The 19,016-nt window shown below is 45.2% G+C and overlaps 1 protein-coding gene across 1 annotated transcript in view; it reads left to right on the forward strand.

Annotated features, from left to right (window-relative positions):
- The window catches only part of Spats2l (spermatogenesis associated serine rich 2 like), a 176,814-nt gene that overhangs the window by 67,653 nt on the left and 90,145 nt on the right, over positions 1-19,016 (forward strand). The window contains exon 4 of the mRNA XM_051153842.1: positions 14,415-14,475. Coding sequence (XP_051009799.1) covers positions 14,415-14,475 — 61 coding nt within the window. The remainder of the gene's footprint in view (positions 1-14,414; positions 14,476-19,016) is intronic.

Genomic DNA, 19,016 nt, shown 5'->3' on the forward strand with positions numbered 1-19,016 from the left:
AAAACAAAAAAATAAATAAATAAAATGGCCTCACCCTAACTGAGCGTGTAGCATTGAAAGCTTGAAGTGAGATTGGAACCAAGATTGGCTGGTAGCCATTCACAAACATGAAACCCTAGGTTAATATTCAGGCATGCCCCGTCTCTAAGACTTCCCTGTGTTCATGAGAGAAGCATTTACCAAAGCACAAATGTCTGGCTACCTCTTCGTCAAGCCTTGAGCGTGGTAAATCACATATTAGCTGTTGGTCAGCTCCTAGTATGTAAATCTGGGTACAAATAAACCCAAATGAAATCTTAATTGTGTCACATGTTGCTTTCCCGTAGGTGAAACATAGCTATATAGTTTTAGATTGAGAGATCCAGAATATTAACATGCACAGCATTTGTAAACTGGGAGAGCAAAGAGCCAAGGTGCATCGTATTGACATCACTAAGAAGAAATTAGGTTTCAATTCAGTATTTCAGGATAATAGTGGAAACGGCGAGTTCTGGATTCAGAGCTTCGTAAGCAAAGCTGGTGGGAAATACAGGAGAAGCAGCTTCCGCTGGCTACAGGAGAAAACAAACCAAGGGTTTACTTAGGCACAAGTGTGTAGGTGAGACCACACCCCCTTCCTGAGTCATCTAATTGCTTGCTGCCTGATAATCTTATCTCTGGGCACAAACCAACCTTAAAGCTGGATGCAATACAACTCAGTCACTGCATCAGTAGAGACACGTAAGAGATCGCTAATAAACAGTTATCACTTGACATCCAGGCAGTAAGCAGGTAGGGTTTCCTCCTGTCTTAACCCCTGACCCATTTGTTTCTGCCAGGGGGCTTTCACTTTGGCACACACTCTTACCGGAAGTGCATCATACTAGAAGTTTCCTTCATTGCTAGCACTGCCTCGAGGGAGTAAGAAAGGGCACCTTCTCCCTAAAGCCCTCTGGTTAGAGAGCTGTCTCTCCCCCAACCCCCAGAAACAGTCTTTTCAGAGTGATTTGTCTAATGTTTGGTTCTATTCCAGTTTATCACGTTTGTGAGACCTACACACCACTCTTCCTTAGATGAAAAGCAGTGGCACCACGTTGTACAGGAGCAACGCCCAGCCAACAGCATGAGGGTCAGGCTTGTGGGAGGAGCTCACTGGATGTGTTTCACAACCGTTGATGGAATTCTTCACATTGGTTAAAAAGCCACCCCTGACTGCTTGCCCCTGTAAATCTGCCAAGAACGGGTACAAATGGAATCGAGACTGAAAGATGGATCTGTTTCATCAAACACATGACCAAAACCTAATGCATGTACACCTCAGAATTGCTTTAAGGTAGACTGCGTAACTAACTGAAAGGCCTCTGATGGAAAGTAATATATGGTCTCGTATATAGTTAGGAGACCTGCTCAATATTTGATGTGCTGTACAAAAACGAGTTTTGCTGCTTTCAATCTTTAGAAAAATGGTTTGGGGAGGATTGAATGACCTATTGCTTATAGCCCATCATAGCATTCCTGGTGTGAGCTGAGCCGTAGGGCAGGCCCAAGCTCTGAACAAAGAAGAGAGCATGGCTGTCTGCTTTTAGGCCTTTTGTCCTCTAAATGATGGGAATAAATAAGGCAGGCAGAGAGAAAAACTGTTCCAGAAGAGTGTGGAAGCATCAACAGCAGCAAAAAAAACAAAAACAAAAAAACCAAAAATTCGTATTTGTGCTGGCTTCACATGAGCGTGTAATGGGGGATGCTAGTGGCTAAATGTGCTTGCACTGGGGTGGGGGCAGGGTGTGTGTGTGCCAGAAGTAACTTTTGCCCCTAACATTCCAAAGAATGGCTAACATGTAATCTTTCTTTTTTAGGCAGAAGTAGAACTTAACTAGTGGCTTGTTATTTTGACTAGAAAGCTGTCTGTAGAGAAGAAAATACTAAGTGGAGGATGTTGAGGGAGCTGCCTGGAGGCACAGTGGGGTCCAGTAAGGGAGGCGTGGGGGGCAGTGGTCCCTCTGATTAGACCCTGACAAGGGTGCGTGGGGTGTATCAGGTGGACAGTGTGGTGGGGATAGAAAGGACCATTGTAGTGTGGCTAGTACCACCCGTGACAATGTTGATGCTAAGGCTCATGTTAAGAGAGGGACCAGTGTTGTTGTTTGTTTGTTTCTTCCTTCCTTTCTTTCTTCTTCCTTCCTTCCTTCCTTCCTTTCTTTCTTTCTTTCTTTCTTTCTTCCTTTCTTTCTTTCTTTCTTTCTTTTTTGAGACAGGGTGTCTCTGTAGCCCTGGCTGTCCTGGACTCACTTTGTAGACCAGGCTGCACTCGAACTCACAGAGATCCACCTGCCTCTGCCTCCCCAGTGCTGGGATTAAAGGCGTGCGCCACCCAGCCAAAGAATGAGTTAGAGCCCAGTCAGGAACAGGGAAGTAGATCAGAACCTGAGTGCTCCACAGAGAGCACTCGGGATCACATGAGACACCATGTCTTCTTTCCCCACGTCTTTTCGTGGACCTAGCTTATCACAGATGTTGCCCTCAACATGAAGAAGGTGAACAGATTTTTAAGCACCAGGCTTCTTCTCCTCCTCCTCCTTCATCTTTTTCTGGTTTTTCGAGACAGGGTTTCTCTGTGTAGCCTTGACTGTCCTGGGCTCATTTTGTAGACCAGGCTGGCCTCAAACTCACAGCAATCCATCTGCCTCTGCCTCCTGAGTGCTGGGATTAAAGGCGTGCGCCACTACGCCCAGCTGCTTAAGAGAAATTCATTAGCTGGGCAATGGTGGCACACCCCTTTAATCCCAGCACTAAGGGAGGCAGAGGCAGGCGGATCTCTGTGAGTTCAAGGCCAGCCTGGTCTACAAAGAGTTCCAGGACTACCAAGGTTACACAGAGAAACCCTGTGTTGAAAAAAAAAGGAATTCATTAAACTAACTAACTTACATCTTATATATGTGAATTATTTTTATTTATTAATTTTCCCATTATACTATAACTCAGGTGACAGGTTTGTGTTTATGACTGTAAGAAATTGAAAGGCCTTTTCCTGAGATTTTAAATGTCGCCTCTTGAATTTTGAGCACATCAAAGTTATTAGCTGGGTTTTATTAAGCTAACTTCAGTGATACTCGAACCGCATGCGTCCTTGTGTCCTCCTTGACATGGTAACTTGGAATAGGAAGATTTAGCGGTTTCCAGATTGTTCCCTACTTAGCCCACAATCTATACTTGGACTCTGCTCCTCCTGCGTGCTAACTATATATTCTCTAAAGACAGAGCCTCAGATAGGAGATTGGTCACTAAACCAATGTTGACATCTGGTAGCCAGGAAACAAGTATGCACAGGAGGTGTGGTCTGTAGAAAGAGGGATTGCGGTAGGGGCTCCTGCTTATGCTGAAGGTTTCTAAACGCTGAGGACATAGACACTCATAGCATCTGAGCACGCTGCAGTAGTCACCCCTTGCCTTGGGCTACTTCCTTCTCTCTGGGGTTGCCCTAGCCCTGAATCAGGAGGTGGCCCCGCAGGGAGGAGGGGAAGGTGGAGCCACACAGGGGGAATCTGTGACCAGAAGCTTGGGCCTTGAGGGTCAGCGCCATCGCTTGGCTCAGTGTGTGCCCACAATAGATGCATGAGCCTGGGGTTCTTACCCTGTAAACCGTTGGCATCAGGAAAGGGAACACACAGACCACAGAACCGATTTATATTCGTTTGTAGTATTTTTATTGTACTTGCTGCGTGCAGGGCACTCTTGTCATCACCTTCCAAATATGAATTCTTTTCAGTTGCTTTACCTCGCTCTGCTACTCCCAGCGTCTCCATTGTGTTAGTGAGGGATGGATGCCCAGGGCTGTCACATAACCTGCTCTCCTCCCAGAGCAGACAGGGACGGAGCTGGGACCCAGTCTCCATGAAGTATTATCACTAGTTTGTATCGTAAGGATCTGTACAGCAGACAAGAGGGGTGGCCCCTCTGGTAGGATGGTTCTCTGGGCCCACTGTTTATTTGTGGTTGACTTTCATGCTCGGGGTCACATGAGGCCTGATCGGAAAGACACAGAGTCCAAGGTTACATATATCATTTTAGTTTTCTTAAAAAAAATAAAAAATAAAATAACAATAAATGGTCCCCTTTGTAGGTTTTAAAAAAATGGATCCAAACGGTTCAAATAGTTACCCCAAGCCCATGTTCCGCACACTAGCCGTTCCCTGGCGAAGACTGGCTAGCCTTCCCCTTTTGATGGGAGTCAGAGCCTTCTGCATCTTCTCCTTGAAGGCTCAGTTAGCTAACAGATGTTTCTACTTGAGTCTAGAACCAGACCCAGGATTTAGAAATGAGTGCTGCTGGGTACAGTGCCAGAACTATCGGCTCATTGATTAATGCGCCGATCCTGTTGTCATTGGGAAGATGAGAAGCCCTTAACAGACAGTCATACCCAGAACTGACCTTTGACACGACGGCTGGCGACTCCCAGCCTCTGCACAGTCGGTGTTATGGTTACAGCTTTATGGATCTGCTTCCCTCGGGGTGAGCAGAAGGGCGTGACGACAGCGACACTGACTTTACGAAAAGGAAACTGTCCCCATTCCGTAAGGGAGGTCCTCTCAGCCCTGGATGGCTGAGGCCACCAGTGCACTGATTACTCAGGCACACCCAAGATCCTGCCACTACTTCAGTTCCTGGCTCCGCCTGCGTCACTATTGCAGTGACTTACTGGTTACGGTAAACGAAAGTTGATAAAGGTGGCCTGCAGGGGAGGAATTGGCCATTTGGCTGCCGAGGGAGCCAGAAGCTGGACAGCCTGCCCGAAGCCGCGCACCAAGAGACCTGGAGAGTAAGTCAAGGGACAACTTAGGAAGAGCGGTGACCTGATGGGCGAATGGGGGGAAGGGCACAGGACCAAGAGGGACGGTTTGATACTGAGAGTCAAACTCTTTGATTCAGCCACTACCTGTGACATTTCAAGGACGTGGGAGGAACCTGTGTCTCTCAGCTTCTTTGGGAAAGCCATTAGATATTTATTAAGAACAAGGACTGTTGTGCCTGGGTTGGACAAGAGACTCTGAACCCAAAATATGCTCTGAATAGCCAGCGGTTCCTTTCCTAGGAGTTTGTTGAGTGATGACTGAGCCAGCCTTCCTGAATTAGCTGTGTAGCTTTAGGTTTGTTTATTCACCATGTTTGTTGGGGGGCCTCTTTACTAGCCCAGAATTCTCTTTCCCTTGGAGATAACTATGCCATATTCTGGGATAGATACTATACAAAGTTTTTTTTTAAGCACCGAGCTCTGCTGCCTCCAAGAGCAAACCTTGTGACCAGACTCTGAGTGGACCTCACCACTGGTACAGACCAGATCTCACAGCTGTTCCTTGTAGAACCTTGATCATATCGGTTCCAACTGCTGGTGGAACCCTCTCCCACTTTCACATCTATTCCTCTGTGGGCTTGTGTGAACACAAGCCTTTCTTATCACGGATCCGTCAGTTCTTTGGAGAACAAGAGATCCAAGTGCAAACGTCACCTCAGCTGCTTACCGGCTGTGAGGCTTCTGTGCGTGCCTCACCTCACTGTTCTTCCATCTCATTTTCTGTAAGCGGAAGTTGGCCAAAACACAGGCTCAGCTAGCGTAAGGCCTCCGGTGAGGAGAGGATGAATTGATAGCTGGAAATGCCTAGAGAAGTGGCCAGGGAAGTGCTGGGGAGACAGTAAGCTTTCAGTCAGGGTCAGCGTCAGCCGCTCCTGCATTCCGCATGGACCAGATCCACTGCTGCTATTACATGGGTGCTCAAAGAAGAAAGGGAAAACCTTGTGCTTTCAGAGAGAGAGTCTCCTCTACGTAGTTAGAGATGGAGGGAAGGAAAGCATGCTGCTGCTTTTCCAGCACTGGAGGAGGGTTTGGTGGTAAGGTCTTTGGGTCCTGGAGGCTAAAGAGTTGTGCAAGCTCTTGTCTCAAGCCTTCTGGGATTTGGTATCTGTCCTGGGGGCAATGGGAAGGAAGGGAAAGAGAACGCGTGTGATCTACAAGGACACAGCCCCCTGTGGTGTGTTTGTAGAAGCTGGATTTCTGAACCCCCTCTCTGCTTCCCATCACACTGGCCTTTCTAGAGGCATCTTTGAGGATGAGCATGTTTTAAAGACTCAATTTTACATCACTACATCTTAAAGGAACCAAGTGTAATTGAAATCCTGAAATAAGTGGCTACTTGTGCAAAGTCCAGGTCACCCGCATCTCTATGGAAACACTTGTTTGTTTTTAAAAGCTAGCTATCAAAGTGGGTCTTTATAAGAGCCAGTGTCAGGTCGCTTTTGGAGAGAGGCATGTATTTATAGTCCTCAGCCTCCCAAGACCTGTGAAATAAAAATATTTCAAATTAAATAGAAAAGCCATACCACAATGAATGTTAGAGCCCCCCCAACACACACACACACACACACACACACACACACACACACACACACACACTGAACTTGCACTAGCTGAGATCACCCCATTTATTTCCACTTCCCTCTGCTCTTTGGCTCCCACTTGCACTTAGCCCAGGAGGGGAGATGCTTTGGCACTTTATGCAAAAATGACTAATCTTCATTCATAGGCTTCTGCTAGTACTGTTAGCAAAAGAGGAAATTCAAAGCGGGGCCTGTCGTGTAGTTTGCTTCGCACTCACCCTGCCGTATCTCCGTGTGAGCACGTGGGGTGCTCAGAGGCACCGGGACTCTGCCACCTGCACGAACACCTGTGTGTGCAGTGTATACAGGGTGCTCAGAAGCATGGGACACTGTCACCTGTGTGAACACCTGTCTTTGCGGTGTACACGGGGTGGTCAGGGGCACAGGTCCCTGCCACTTGTGTGAACACCTGTGTGTGCAATGTAAATGGGGTGTTCAGAGGTATGGGACCTTGCTACCTATGTGAACGCCTGTCTGTGCAGTATACACAGGGTGATCAAAGGCACAGGACCCTGCTACCTGCATGAACACAGTGTACACAGGGTGTTCAGAGGCACAGGTCCCTGCCACCTGCGTGAACACCTGTCTGTACAGTGTACACGGGGTGTTCTGAGGCACAGGTCTCTGCCCCCTCCATGAACACCTGACTGTCAGTGTACATGGGGTGCTCAGAGGCACAGGACCCTGCCACCTGTGTGAACACCTGTCTTTGCAGTGTACATGGGGTGCTTAGGGGCATGGGTCCCTGCCACCTGCATGAACACCTGTTTGTTGGGGAAGACATTTTTTCAGAGAGGTCTGAAACTTGCATCAGCACATCCTGCCCCAGATCCGCTCAAGCGATATTCTAAGTGGTGGCAGCTTTTATCTGCTCTAAAGCAGGCCTTTTCAAATAAGTATTGACTGTTAATGACCTGTTTAAATAAAACATTCAATTCTCTTTCTTCCCCCCACAAAGAATTTAGAAGGCAGGGACATTTATAAAGGAAAGGCTAACCCCGCTTTTCAAAAGAGGCTGAGCCAAGGCTTTTAAATGTGAACAAATTTTTCCTGACATTTGCCCTTAAAATGCTATTCAGTGGAGTTGTGCTAACAGTAGGCTGAGTACATTGAAGTGTCTTTGAATAAAAAAAGGCAACCTTGAGATTTTTTTCCTCCAAATTAAACAAAAAAAGGCCCACGCAAGTACTGACTTACAAAATTCATATTTCTGTCACCAGGCTGTCGCGTTGTTTGTGTAGCCTCATTCTTAGCAATTAAAGAGAATCTTCTCTAAGGAACAGGGCTCTACACAAGACCTTAAATGTACGAGCAGTTCTTAAAAGTAAGGACCCATGGAATGTAAATCTGAGATCTCACTAATTATGAGGGCAGATAAAAAGAGCACCTGAGGGAAGTCCAGGCAGGCAGGAATCCTGGTCGTAAATGTAGAGAAACTCTCAATTTTACAAAAGAATAAGTATTTTCCTCTTCTCTTGGCATGCCAGTGCCCTTCTGTGCATAGAACACTGGGCAGTGGCTCTCTGAACTGGCTTAAAGGTTATCTATAGAGAGATAAATAGCCTGCTACATCAAACCCGGCACGCACACACACCCTTTTCTATGGTGAATGTTCAGCTTCCTGCCACTCTAAGAGTCCCCATCAGCTCCAGCTGCCTTTTCTGACTCGCAGTACCATTAAGGTCATTGAGGACATCACCTCTTCTCCATACCTGAGGCTCACATGCCAGCCCTACCTGGGGCCCCGTCAGGAGGAAGGGCACCCTTTAGAAACACACGGAGCTCTCTCAGCTCCCCTGTCCAAGCCCCACTGTCTTGTTTCCTATCCAGTCATATGGCACATTGCTCCGGGATAACTGATGCCAATGAAATAAGTCAGTCTGTGATCTTTCAAAGGTTGCAGGGTGCCCTGAACTAAGAAAAACTGCAGGCATCTCTTTAAGACATTTTTATTCCGGGAGACTGGTGGACATCATTTTGGCCAAAAGTGGGACCTTCAAGACTGTCCTTCTGCCTCTGCCTCCCTGAGTGCTGGGATTAGAGGCCTGTGGCATCATTCAAGGCCAGCCTGGTCTACAAAGTGAGTCCAGGACAGCCAAGGCTACACAGAGGAACCCCTGTCTCAAACAACAACAACAAAGTCCGTCTGTACCATAGTTCAGAGTCCATGAACGCCATGACAGCTGCTGCAGGCTAAGTCAGTTTGAGTCTAGGTAGGATCTTGATTTATTAGTCTCTTTGTGCTCACTAGTATAGAATGGCAAGAGCTGTAGTTTTCACCTCAAGGGTAAGAGGGACAAATGAAAAGCAAACAAACCGAACTACTTGTATCTAAAGCCTGGCACACCGCAAGTTCTCCATAAGTGTTCTGCTGTATTTTTCAGACCATAAGATACACCCCGCCTGTCCAAAATTGGTGGGGAAATTAGGGTGCATCTTATGATCCAATTGTTGTTTTTACTGTTTTTCTTGTTTCACTGTTGTAAAAACTGGGAGCGTCTTATGGTCAGGTGCGTCTTATAGTCCAAAATGTACTATAGTTGCTGTTAATAATGTTAGTGAAAGAAGCACTGCTTGGTTTGTAGGAAATAGCTACATTTATCCATGTTGACTTCTGTGGGACCCCATCTATTGCGTGCTGTGTTGGCACCGAGGGAAGGCTCTCTTTATGTTCCAAGGATGGTGAGTCCAGTCTCACATTAGCGAGCAGACTCCACTCTTGAGGCGGGTGGAAGCCCTCTTTCCCTCACCCTTCAGCTCTAGCCAGCCTGACACGTGACAGACCACTTGTGTTTCTAACAAGTCCCCAGTAGTGCTGAGGACATGCCTCTGGGAACCACACTCCAAGAACCACATGCCGTGGCACAGCATGTGCAGAGTAGAAACATAATGTATGCCCACAGACACGATTAGACACATTAAAAAGATAATAATAAAGTAAATGAATAAAAATGGATAATACACTTTGCTTAACTTCACTTATTCAATACAGTCATTTCAGCATACAGTCAATATAAAAATATGAATGAGACAGTTTACATTCTTTATGTGTTAAGTCTGTAAGGTCCTGGCAGTATTTTATACTTCTAGCACAGTCCAAGCCAGACTGGCTGGATAAGGGAGTGCCTAAAGCGGTTGTTATTAATTACAATTCCAGTTCCAATGGGCCTCGCAACCTTCTCTTTTCCAAGCACCTTAATTGAAGAGCTTCTGGCCATTAGGCAGGAGCTCAGAAGGGTCCCTGCCCCGTACCAGGGTGAAGCGAGGACACTTCCCCCGCACTCCTGCAGCTCATGATGATAACTCACAACTCTGCTGATAACCCCAGGTGTACAGGTTGTCACAATTTTGCAGACCACGGGAAACTGTTCTCAGTACTTCAAGGGACACTGTTCAGATCGTTTCCGGACGTTTCCCTCCTGCCCTTCCTCTGGCTCTCCAAGTCCAACTCAGGCAGTGTGACGTAATGCCTGAGAACAGAAAACCGAAGCGGAGAGCCACCAGGGTTTCAGAGAAACAAAAATGAAACCGTGTCACCGCCTCCGCAGAGAGCCAGGGGAAGTGCTGAGCCAGCGGCCAGCCAGTCTGTGTCTCAGGCTAGTCTTGGAAGTTTTCCTGTTTCCACGAGTGTGGGAGAAACACAAATATTTGAACTTGGAGTTGGTAATTGATCACACTGACCTACACATTACACTTCCTTGTGTCACGTCAGTTAGAAACGCTGAGGCAAATATGTTAGCTAGAATCCCTACTATAAGGGTTTATTTCTCATAAAAATGTTCACTTTTGTTTGTAAGCAAATGGGTTTTCAGAATGGTATTAGTGTGTACTAAGTAAGGTCATGGCTCGGTGAGTACTTCAGTTTGATAGAACTTTGTGCCTGAAGTGGTCGCTGTTAACCATGTTTATGTTTTATTAATTTTACTCTGGGGGAGTATAGAGATGATAAAGTAAAACCATGAATTCTTTCCTTTGTGATTGATGTCTTTGCCTAATAAGTTTTTTGCAACTTTCTTGATCTTTATTTTTGTCTAGGGTATTAGTAAAACATATGATACCTAAACATATTTGTAATGCTATTACTGCAATACAAAGTTATAATTTTAAGAAAAAAAAAAGTCTTAAAATATTAACCATGCTTTTGAAATGCTATATGAATGTGTTGTCATTCTTAGGCACCTTAACGTGGCTGACTGATAAACTGCCTGGGAACATGCCTCCGTAGACGAGAGTAAAGTCGTGTGTGTGTGTGTGTGTGTGTGTGTGTGTGTCTGTGTGTGTGTGTGTGTGTGTGTGTGTGTTAGCATCACTAAGCAAAGCTGTTGTTGTGCAAACACCATGGGGTGCACGTACACAGGTCTAGATTATGTGACCTCTTTCACACATAGGCTATGTGTTGTATGCTAACCTCTGTGCAGCCTGCCAGTAACCCAAATGCTGTATATAGTACATACCTACAGTTAGGCCCCAGGCATTGGTCTGTTGCAGGAATAGTGCTAATAAGAACTAGAAACCAGGTTTCCCCAGCTACTCCAAGAAGTCAGAGGTCTCCCTGCCTTGTAGACTTGGAGCTCTTGTGATCAGCAAGCGTTAAGGAATGAGTGTTGCATCACATTGAGCCATGATACACTAGCATGGACTGGAGGAATTGGGGAGGTCTTTTGTCTCTAAACACTCACCAAAGGGCCTGAGAAGAGCCAGCACTGGAGACTTCTGTCTGCAGCTTGTGGAGCTGCTGTTTCACACAGTTGGATCCTGGGCTTGTCATATGGGAGGAAGTAAAAATGTGCTTCTCGGAGGACACATGCCTTTCCTGTGTAGAGTAAACATGATAGAGATTCCTTGGGACTGACTAGCCAGGTGCAGTTCTTAGCAGGAAACAAGGTTCTCAAAAGTTGAGGGCCGCTCGTCCTCACAAGGGGCAGGAAGGAGTCTGTTCTCATAGGTACAGGAAGCGTTGACGGGTAAGGTGTGTGATTCTGAACACCCAGGCAGGACTGGCGCCAACTGGAGGGTGCAAATGTTAGTGAACACCTGAGGGCAGCGGTTCTCCCTCACCCACCCACAGTGTCCCCGGCACCTGTCCTCATCAGTAGAACCCAACTCCATGCCTAGCGACCTGGCTCACAGTTTTTAAAGGCAGACTAAATTTTTGATCTGTTTAGATTGAAGCCCTTCAATTAGCTTCCATAATGGCAACTATGAGCAATTTCCCAACCTATTGTATACCAGCCAGCAGAAAGATGCCGTTTAAAAAGGAGCCTGTAGGGGCAGCCCTCCACCGTGTGTGTGTGTGTGTGTGTGTGTGTGTGTGTGTGTGTGTGTGTGTGTGAGAGAGAGAGAGAGAGAGAGAGAGAGAGAGTGTGTGGGGGGGGGGAGGGAACGTAGCTTACCATCAGGGCTGTCACTTTCTCAGAACTTAGAAACATCTGTTCACTGGGATCTCTTCATGACTCTTCTGTGGATTATAACTCTCCAGCTTTAGAAAGTGCTGTATATCACATGTAGATTTAAAGTCCAACTGCAAAAGCAAACAAAACCTCTTCCATCAGGTTTCACATGTCTGTAATGGAAAAATTAGACGTGTCCAGAAAATCCAGCTGGTGTAGCTATGGCTCGCAGGTTTTTTCTATCAAGTGACTCCAAAGCAAGTGTCGCTGCTCACTTCCTGTATAGCTCAATATGTATACATCTTAACAATCCCTCCTATATATACACAGTCACACATGGATATGCAGTCATGCATGGGAAAGGGCCGTATAATCAGCGGATGTTTATTTAATGCCAGAACTTCCATCTGAGTAAGACGCCCAAACAGAAGTCTTCCAAGCGCCATCCTTGTGGATGTTTTACAGGCATGGTGTTGACAAAGATTTCACTTTCCGTGCCTATAATCAGAAGAGCCCTGCATAGCTTCCCTGTTCATTGTTAGAGACAGCCAGAAAACAGTCTTTTCCTAGAACCATTCAAGAGCAAGAGTAAGCCAGAACAAAATGGAGGTACGGTTCGCCAGCTAGCACATTTGCTGTCTCCCTTATGCCAGTTTTGGAGACATAGCGTTTGCCAACTGAACAAGGTGAGAGGTATTTTCAATGGGGTGGCTGTCTGCACAGAGCATGTCGCAAAAAGTCGCCTTCCTGGGAATGAGTGTGCAGGGCCTCTGGCTAGGATGCCCAAACGCACAGGTCAGTTGGCAGCACTTTTTGGAAAGTTCTAAAAATAAAATCTGATTGTTTCCAGTATTTGATAATATGTCTAAACAGATTCCTATTTGAGATTAATTGAAATAGGTCTGCACTGGATATTGTCAAGCTTTCATTCAGAAACTGACAAATGGTATTAAATCAAAATTTGTATTTGATTTAAGTCCTAGGTTTAAAAGAAAGTGGAAAAAAAATCAAAACTTTTTTTTTGCAAGCAGAGCCATACATATATCTTCTGTTGAGCTGGGGGGGGGGGCGGTGTTACACTATGCCAAAATTCAGAAAGAACATGAGAAAGTGTTTCCATGAGTTTTGATTGACAAAAAATGGTCAACATGCAAATGCATCATATGTATTCAGAGAATTGGTAGCTGCGAACTTCTGGGCCAATCCGTCAGGCATTTGAGTCATTTATTCTCTATCTGAAAAAGATCAAAACTATTAAAGACTTAGGATACATTTTCAATAGCAATGGTCAAAGATTTGTGGTCAGACAGGAGAAACAAAACTACCCCAGCGTGGCGTTAGGGACCCAGATCTCAGGGTGGGGCTGCTCCACAGAAAACAAAGGTGCAGGCCCAGAGTTGAGAGTAAGGAGATGGCAGACAATGTTCAGGGTCCAGTGAGGCTGGGGCTGGGGCTGGGTCATGCTCTTGAGAAGATGTGGTGAGTGCACCTGTGTGTCCCAGAACTTGTCAATAATGTTTTGCTAAGTGTACCAATGGAGAGCAAACCAGAGAGGTGACATCTGTGGCTGAAGTGGTCAGGAAAGCCCTTTCTTATGGAAGAGGAAACCTGAGCTAAGATGAAGTTGACAGAAAAGAAATGGCCAACGCAAGGCGAGAATGGTCCAGATGGAAGGAAAAGAAAAAGCAGGGTTTCTTACATGTAGCGTCGTGGCCGTTTTTCCTGACTCATTCTGTATTACTCCCAATTTGTATTCAAAACACCTAATGTGTGTAACCGTGACGTACAGGGATTGACTGTGACATACAGGAACTGACCATAACCCTGGGATGGTGAGGATTGCCATGGAAATGCTTGTTTGAAATTGGTACAACTTCAGCTTTGGACTGCTTCCCCTACTTTTCCCTTTTCAAAATGAGAAGGAACACAGTTGGGGTTGGTTCCTGTCTGTTGGTGTCACTCTCCATGTCAGTGCAATATGGATAAAAAAGCTGTTCCTTGCCCTGCATAGTGTCCATAGCATGCTCTAGAACACAGCTCAGCCAAATGTTTAAGTGGGAAGTATTTCTAAAACAGTACTTACTATCAGGGCTGAACGGAATGGTTTACACCGTGTCAGGTGTTGCTTTTTATTACTGTGCTGAGACACCATGACCAAGACAATGAATAGAAGAAAGTTTATTAGGAACTCAGAGTTTCAGAGGGTGAGTTGGTGAGTATCATGGTGGGAAGCACGGCAGCAGGAAGGCATGAGAGAGAGAGGGAGAGGGGGGGGATGGAGGGAGGGAGGGAGAGAGAGAGAAAGGGATGGAGGGAGGGAGAGGGGAGAGAGACAGAAAGAGAGAGAGACAGAGACAGAGACAGAGAGACAGAGAGAGCAGGGAATGACATCAGCTTTTGAAAGCCCAGATCCCACTGCTAGTGATATAGCACCTTCACCAAGGCCACGCCTCCTGATCTTCCTAAGCAGTCCACCAACTGGGGACTAATCATTCAAATATATGAGCCTGTTGGGGGGGGCATTCTCATTCAAACCACAACGGAACATAAACAAAGACATATTGGACATTCATCCTTGAAACATTAACCATTTCCTTTATCCATTTTTTTTAATAGGGCTTACACCCCTAGAAGGAAGATGGCTGAACTCAAGACCCATGTGAATGTCAAGGAGAAGGTAAGTCCCTGCTATATGTTGGCTCTCAGAAGCTGCAGACTAGATAACAATCCCTGCTGGTAAAACAAACAAACAAACAAAAAAACTTGATTATAATGGGAGAAGTGAAAAGTGGTCTGCAGAGATACACAGAAAGGTTGTTGCATCTGCGTACTGTTTACCAGAAAGTTGCCTCTGCAGGGTGTGTGGTAAACACAATGCATGTATTTCCTCGTTTTTGACCATCAGCTCCATGATGTATAGACACACTGGGCAACAGCTCAGGTGAGTCATGAGACTTGATTCACATAGCGAGGAGACAGCATCTAAGAGCTGGAGCATAAGACTTCCTCTCCAACCATCTTGTGGTCCTTCCATTTGTTCTTTTATGTGTCTCTCAACCCTGAGAGTTAATGACACCGACCCCACCCCTTCACCTTTCACATTGGTTATAAACTGGTCACCATTCTCCACCCTTACCAGACTGGAAAGCTTATTTGACTTTGGGTCAACGTCATTCTCTTGTCATCTGTGTGTTAATTAATACATTGTAACATCAACTCCTAAAGGTCATGTATCATAGCCCGTTGAGATACGTCTACCTAACCTACTCTTTAGCAACAAAGACTAAGGTATGTCATGCCTGGGCAGGAATCTCTGTCACCGTCTACTCATGCTCCCTTCCCCAGAAGTACTCCAGACTCCATTGGACTATAATTTACTTAAGATCTGATGCTTTATCAATTGTGCTATTTGGTTTTTCTCAGACTGTCATTTACTTAAGTGTGGGGATTTGTCCCTCGTCTCTTTGTAGCCCTACCATACTAAAAGCTATAGGATGACTGCTAAGAGGAGCAATATTTGTGAAGTCCCTGCAATCTTCTTCTTTACTGGATGCCAGTGATATGGCACAGGACATAGAGATGAGCCACCTGCTCATTTAAGGTAGAGAAGCCAAAGATAAACATAATAACAGAGAAATGCGTGCAGTCATTTCAGACCATGGCAACAGCTTTGAGAAAGACACATCAGGTGTGCTTTGGCGGGAAGGGAGGTAGAAAGGTGACTCCTTCCCATGACGATGTCCCAAGAGCCCTTTGAGAGAAGGTCGTATTAGAACGGCTAAAGCTGGTGGGATCTGAGGGCGGAGAATCCTATATAAAGCAAGCAAAGTAAGCGCTTAAAAATGCACTGAGGCAGCTGTGTTTGGAAGACAGAGAGCCAGTGTGGGCCTGAGGGTGATGGGCAGAGGCAGTGGGAACTAAGGAATGGGGTGCCACTTCCCCTGGGCCATGAACCTTCAGTGGACCAGAGGTGGAATCCAGGCTTCCATGGACATGGATGGAACCTCTTTTGTCTTAGACTATAAAAGTACATTTTATCATCACTCACATCTAGGAGAAATTAACAGTTCTTTTCAGGCATGAAATGCGGAAAAGCCCATGGTAGCAAGACCTGTGACTTACGTCACTGGAAACCTATATGTGTTTTCCTATCAAATGACACATGTTACAAACATCCTGTTGTGCTACCTCGTCGTTCGTTCAAAACAAGCATCATTCTAGGCCCTGCTGCTCGATTGTGTTATCTGAGGTGTTGACGCAGAAGGGCCTGGGTTACTGTGCCATTGTTTCTATTGATATTTACTCTTTGATCACTGAATAAACAAGAGCAGAAAGATGCATCTCCTTGATACTGTGTCTTCATATTCTCCCTTTATTTAAATGAGACTATGTGTTCCCCTGTTTGAAAAGTTGGAGTGAGCTGCCTAGAACTGACCAAAAACTGGCCCTCTTTCAGCCACCCATTGACGGGTGGATCCAATGGTCTCCAGGTCGAGCTGTAGAAATGGGAAGGCGCTCTGTGGAATGAGATTTATAGCAAATAATCCCTACAAAACACGCCTAGTGGACTGACCGCCATGGAAGGCAGAGCAGGCAGCGTTAGATTGTCTTACTCAGATCAATGAATGAAACAGGCTGATGTGTCTGGACGCATTCCACGGAGGGTGGACGTGATGGTGTCATGTTTAGTGCAGGCATCAGTGCGCTGTCAGGTGCTGTCAGGTGCCTGTGTGAGGAGGAATACGAATAGTGGGGTGTTTTGCTACGTGAATAACTCATCAAAACGGTATATTTTTGAGTAAGGGTGATGTTTACGTTGCAAATATTGTGACTCTGTGTGACAATGAAAGCGAAGCCCCTCTGCCTCGTTACTGAGTTCCACCCTCCCATGTCAAAAGTTAATAGATTTCTCAACTTGATCAAATAAGCCATAATAAACAACAGAGTTTCTGATCACGTGTAGTTTTACTCTGATTTATTTTTAGTATATTTATTTCCTTTAGTTATTAGCTTTTGTGGCCTTTTATGATTAGTTTGTTTCTCAATCTGTCACACAAAGCAGTGGTATTTCAGTTCTGAAAATTAAGAATAATAACAACTGTTAGGCCTTACGTTACAAGCTTCTGTAGATTACTGAGCAGATCTCTAGTGCTTTTGATACAATATCTAGTTAACAACTGTGGGAAATTAAAAAATAAAAGTCTTGTGATGGCAAAAAATAAATTAAATAAAAGGCCTTCTGTTTCATGCTGGCTAGGGAGCTGGCTCAGTCAGAGCAGGGCTTGTAGGCAAGCATGGAGACCTGAGGTGGGACCTAGCACTCACCTAACAGGCAGGCTTGGTGGCCTGAGCTGGTCATCACAGCACAGGGAGGGCAGAGACCAGTGAATCCCTAGAATTTGTTAGCCAGCCAAATCAAAGAGCTCCAAGGACCACTGAGAGACCTTCCTCCAAAAACAGATGGATGGCTCATGAGAAATGATGACACTCAGGGATGGCCACTGGCATGCCCACACACATGCGCATGCACACACACACACACGGGCGCGCGCACACACACACACACACACACACACACACACACATACATGCATACACACACACATCACACATGCATGCACACACACACAAATATGCACAGACATGCACACGTATAAATGTACCTACAAAAAAATAAAGCAATAAACAGGGAAAGACATAATCTTTTCTTTTAAAAAAAAATTGATCGTGAGGTGAGTTCTTTTTATATCTCTAATGAACCAATGGGGTAGATAGAAAATAGAAGTGAGTACTTTGAAGAAATAGCTTTGTCTTTCTGCAGTTTTTTTAGTCCAGAAAAGAAACTAATAACATTTAATATTCTAGACAAATAAAACTTGTAATAGATATTTGTGACATTTTATTTAAAAATAACTTTGTACTGTTGGATTATAAGGACTTAAGTTGTAAATGCAGCTCAGATAGAAGCTCAGTTTCCTTAGCATGGCTACATCTTCATGACCAGACTTCTGTCTTCCTCCTTACCTTTTTCTACCTCTGTCTTTCCGCATGTGCCCGTCAGCCCCGCCATTGTGACTTCAATATATTTGCCCCAAGCCATTGCAAAAGCAGGTTACTGTAGGGTATATCTTCCTCCAGGGCCTGAGCCTCACTGCTCTTCCACTCAGGATCTCTTGGATACCCCCTCTTCTCTTACTGCCCTGCATGGCTATGCCCCGCCCCCCCGAACGTCCTCTGCATCTTTCATCACAGCTTGCTTGCTTGCGTGTAATGTAGGCCTTAGTGGTATGTGTCCCTGAGGTAAGACTAGGACGTGGCGCCTACTTTCTTGGACTTGACCTATGGTTGGCCCCTTGCTTATCGCTGGGTAAATGAGTGGATGACAGACGAATGAACACAAGTATTTGAACAGTTAAGTTCGTTAGAGACTTAGGAAATCCCATTTCTGAAATTTCATCAGACCTCAAGGCTTCTTGAAAAATGGTATGTAGGTTAATGGAAATGTCATCTCATTTTCATACCCGCTGCTATTAAAGAATATTTTAAATTGCTCCTAGAAACCGGGGCTTCGTTGGGTTGCTTGGGTTGACTACGTGTGCTTCTGCGGGAAAGAAACGTCTTTAGAAGATGGTGAGTCAGCACCGTGGTCCCCAGCAGGTTAGGACAACAAATGAGGTTGCCAGCTGAGCAGCTGCTCACGGAATGGATCCTCAAAGCAAACTTGATTGAAGGTGGACAACAGAAACAAGCCCGTGGGCAGCCTAAATTCTTATAGTTGGGAATAACAATGTTCATGGCTAATTTCCCATTTTTTATCTCATTAAAATTTTCTTTTTATTGTTTTTAATTACATGTAGGTGTGTGTGTGTGTGTGTGTGTTTGCACACACATGCATGAGTGCATAAGTTACTTTTCTTTAAATCAGAGTTCAACAGTAGAAACGCCATAAATAAATTAGTTGACAGTGACTATTGAGTTACTTCGTGCTTAACACACTTAGGTATAAAGTGAAGTTGGTTTACATAGTTTTAGGATAATGATAAGTTGTATAGGAAAAAATAGAATTTTTGTCAGGGTCTTTTTTAAATGTATTATTATCATTCAGATTCAATTTAATAAGAAAACTTGTGGATGAAAAGAAAAGGGAATCCTTGCCTATAGAATTAGCGAATCCCTAGAGTCCAGGCTGTGATTTGATAAGTCTTTCCAGTGATGAGT

This window comes from Acomys russatus, chromosome 12 (assembly GCF_903995435.1).
Source record: "Acomys russatus chromosome 12, mAcoRus1.1, whole genome shotgun sequence".
Lineage (NCBI taxonomy): Eukaryota > Metazoa > Chordata > Mammalia > Rodentia > Muridae > Acomys > Acomys russatus.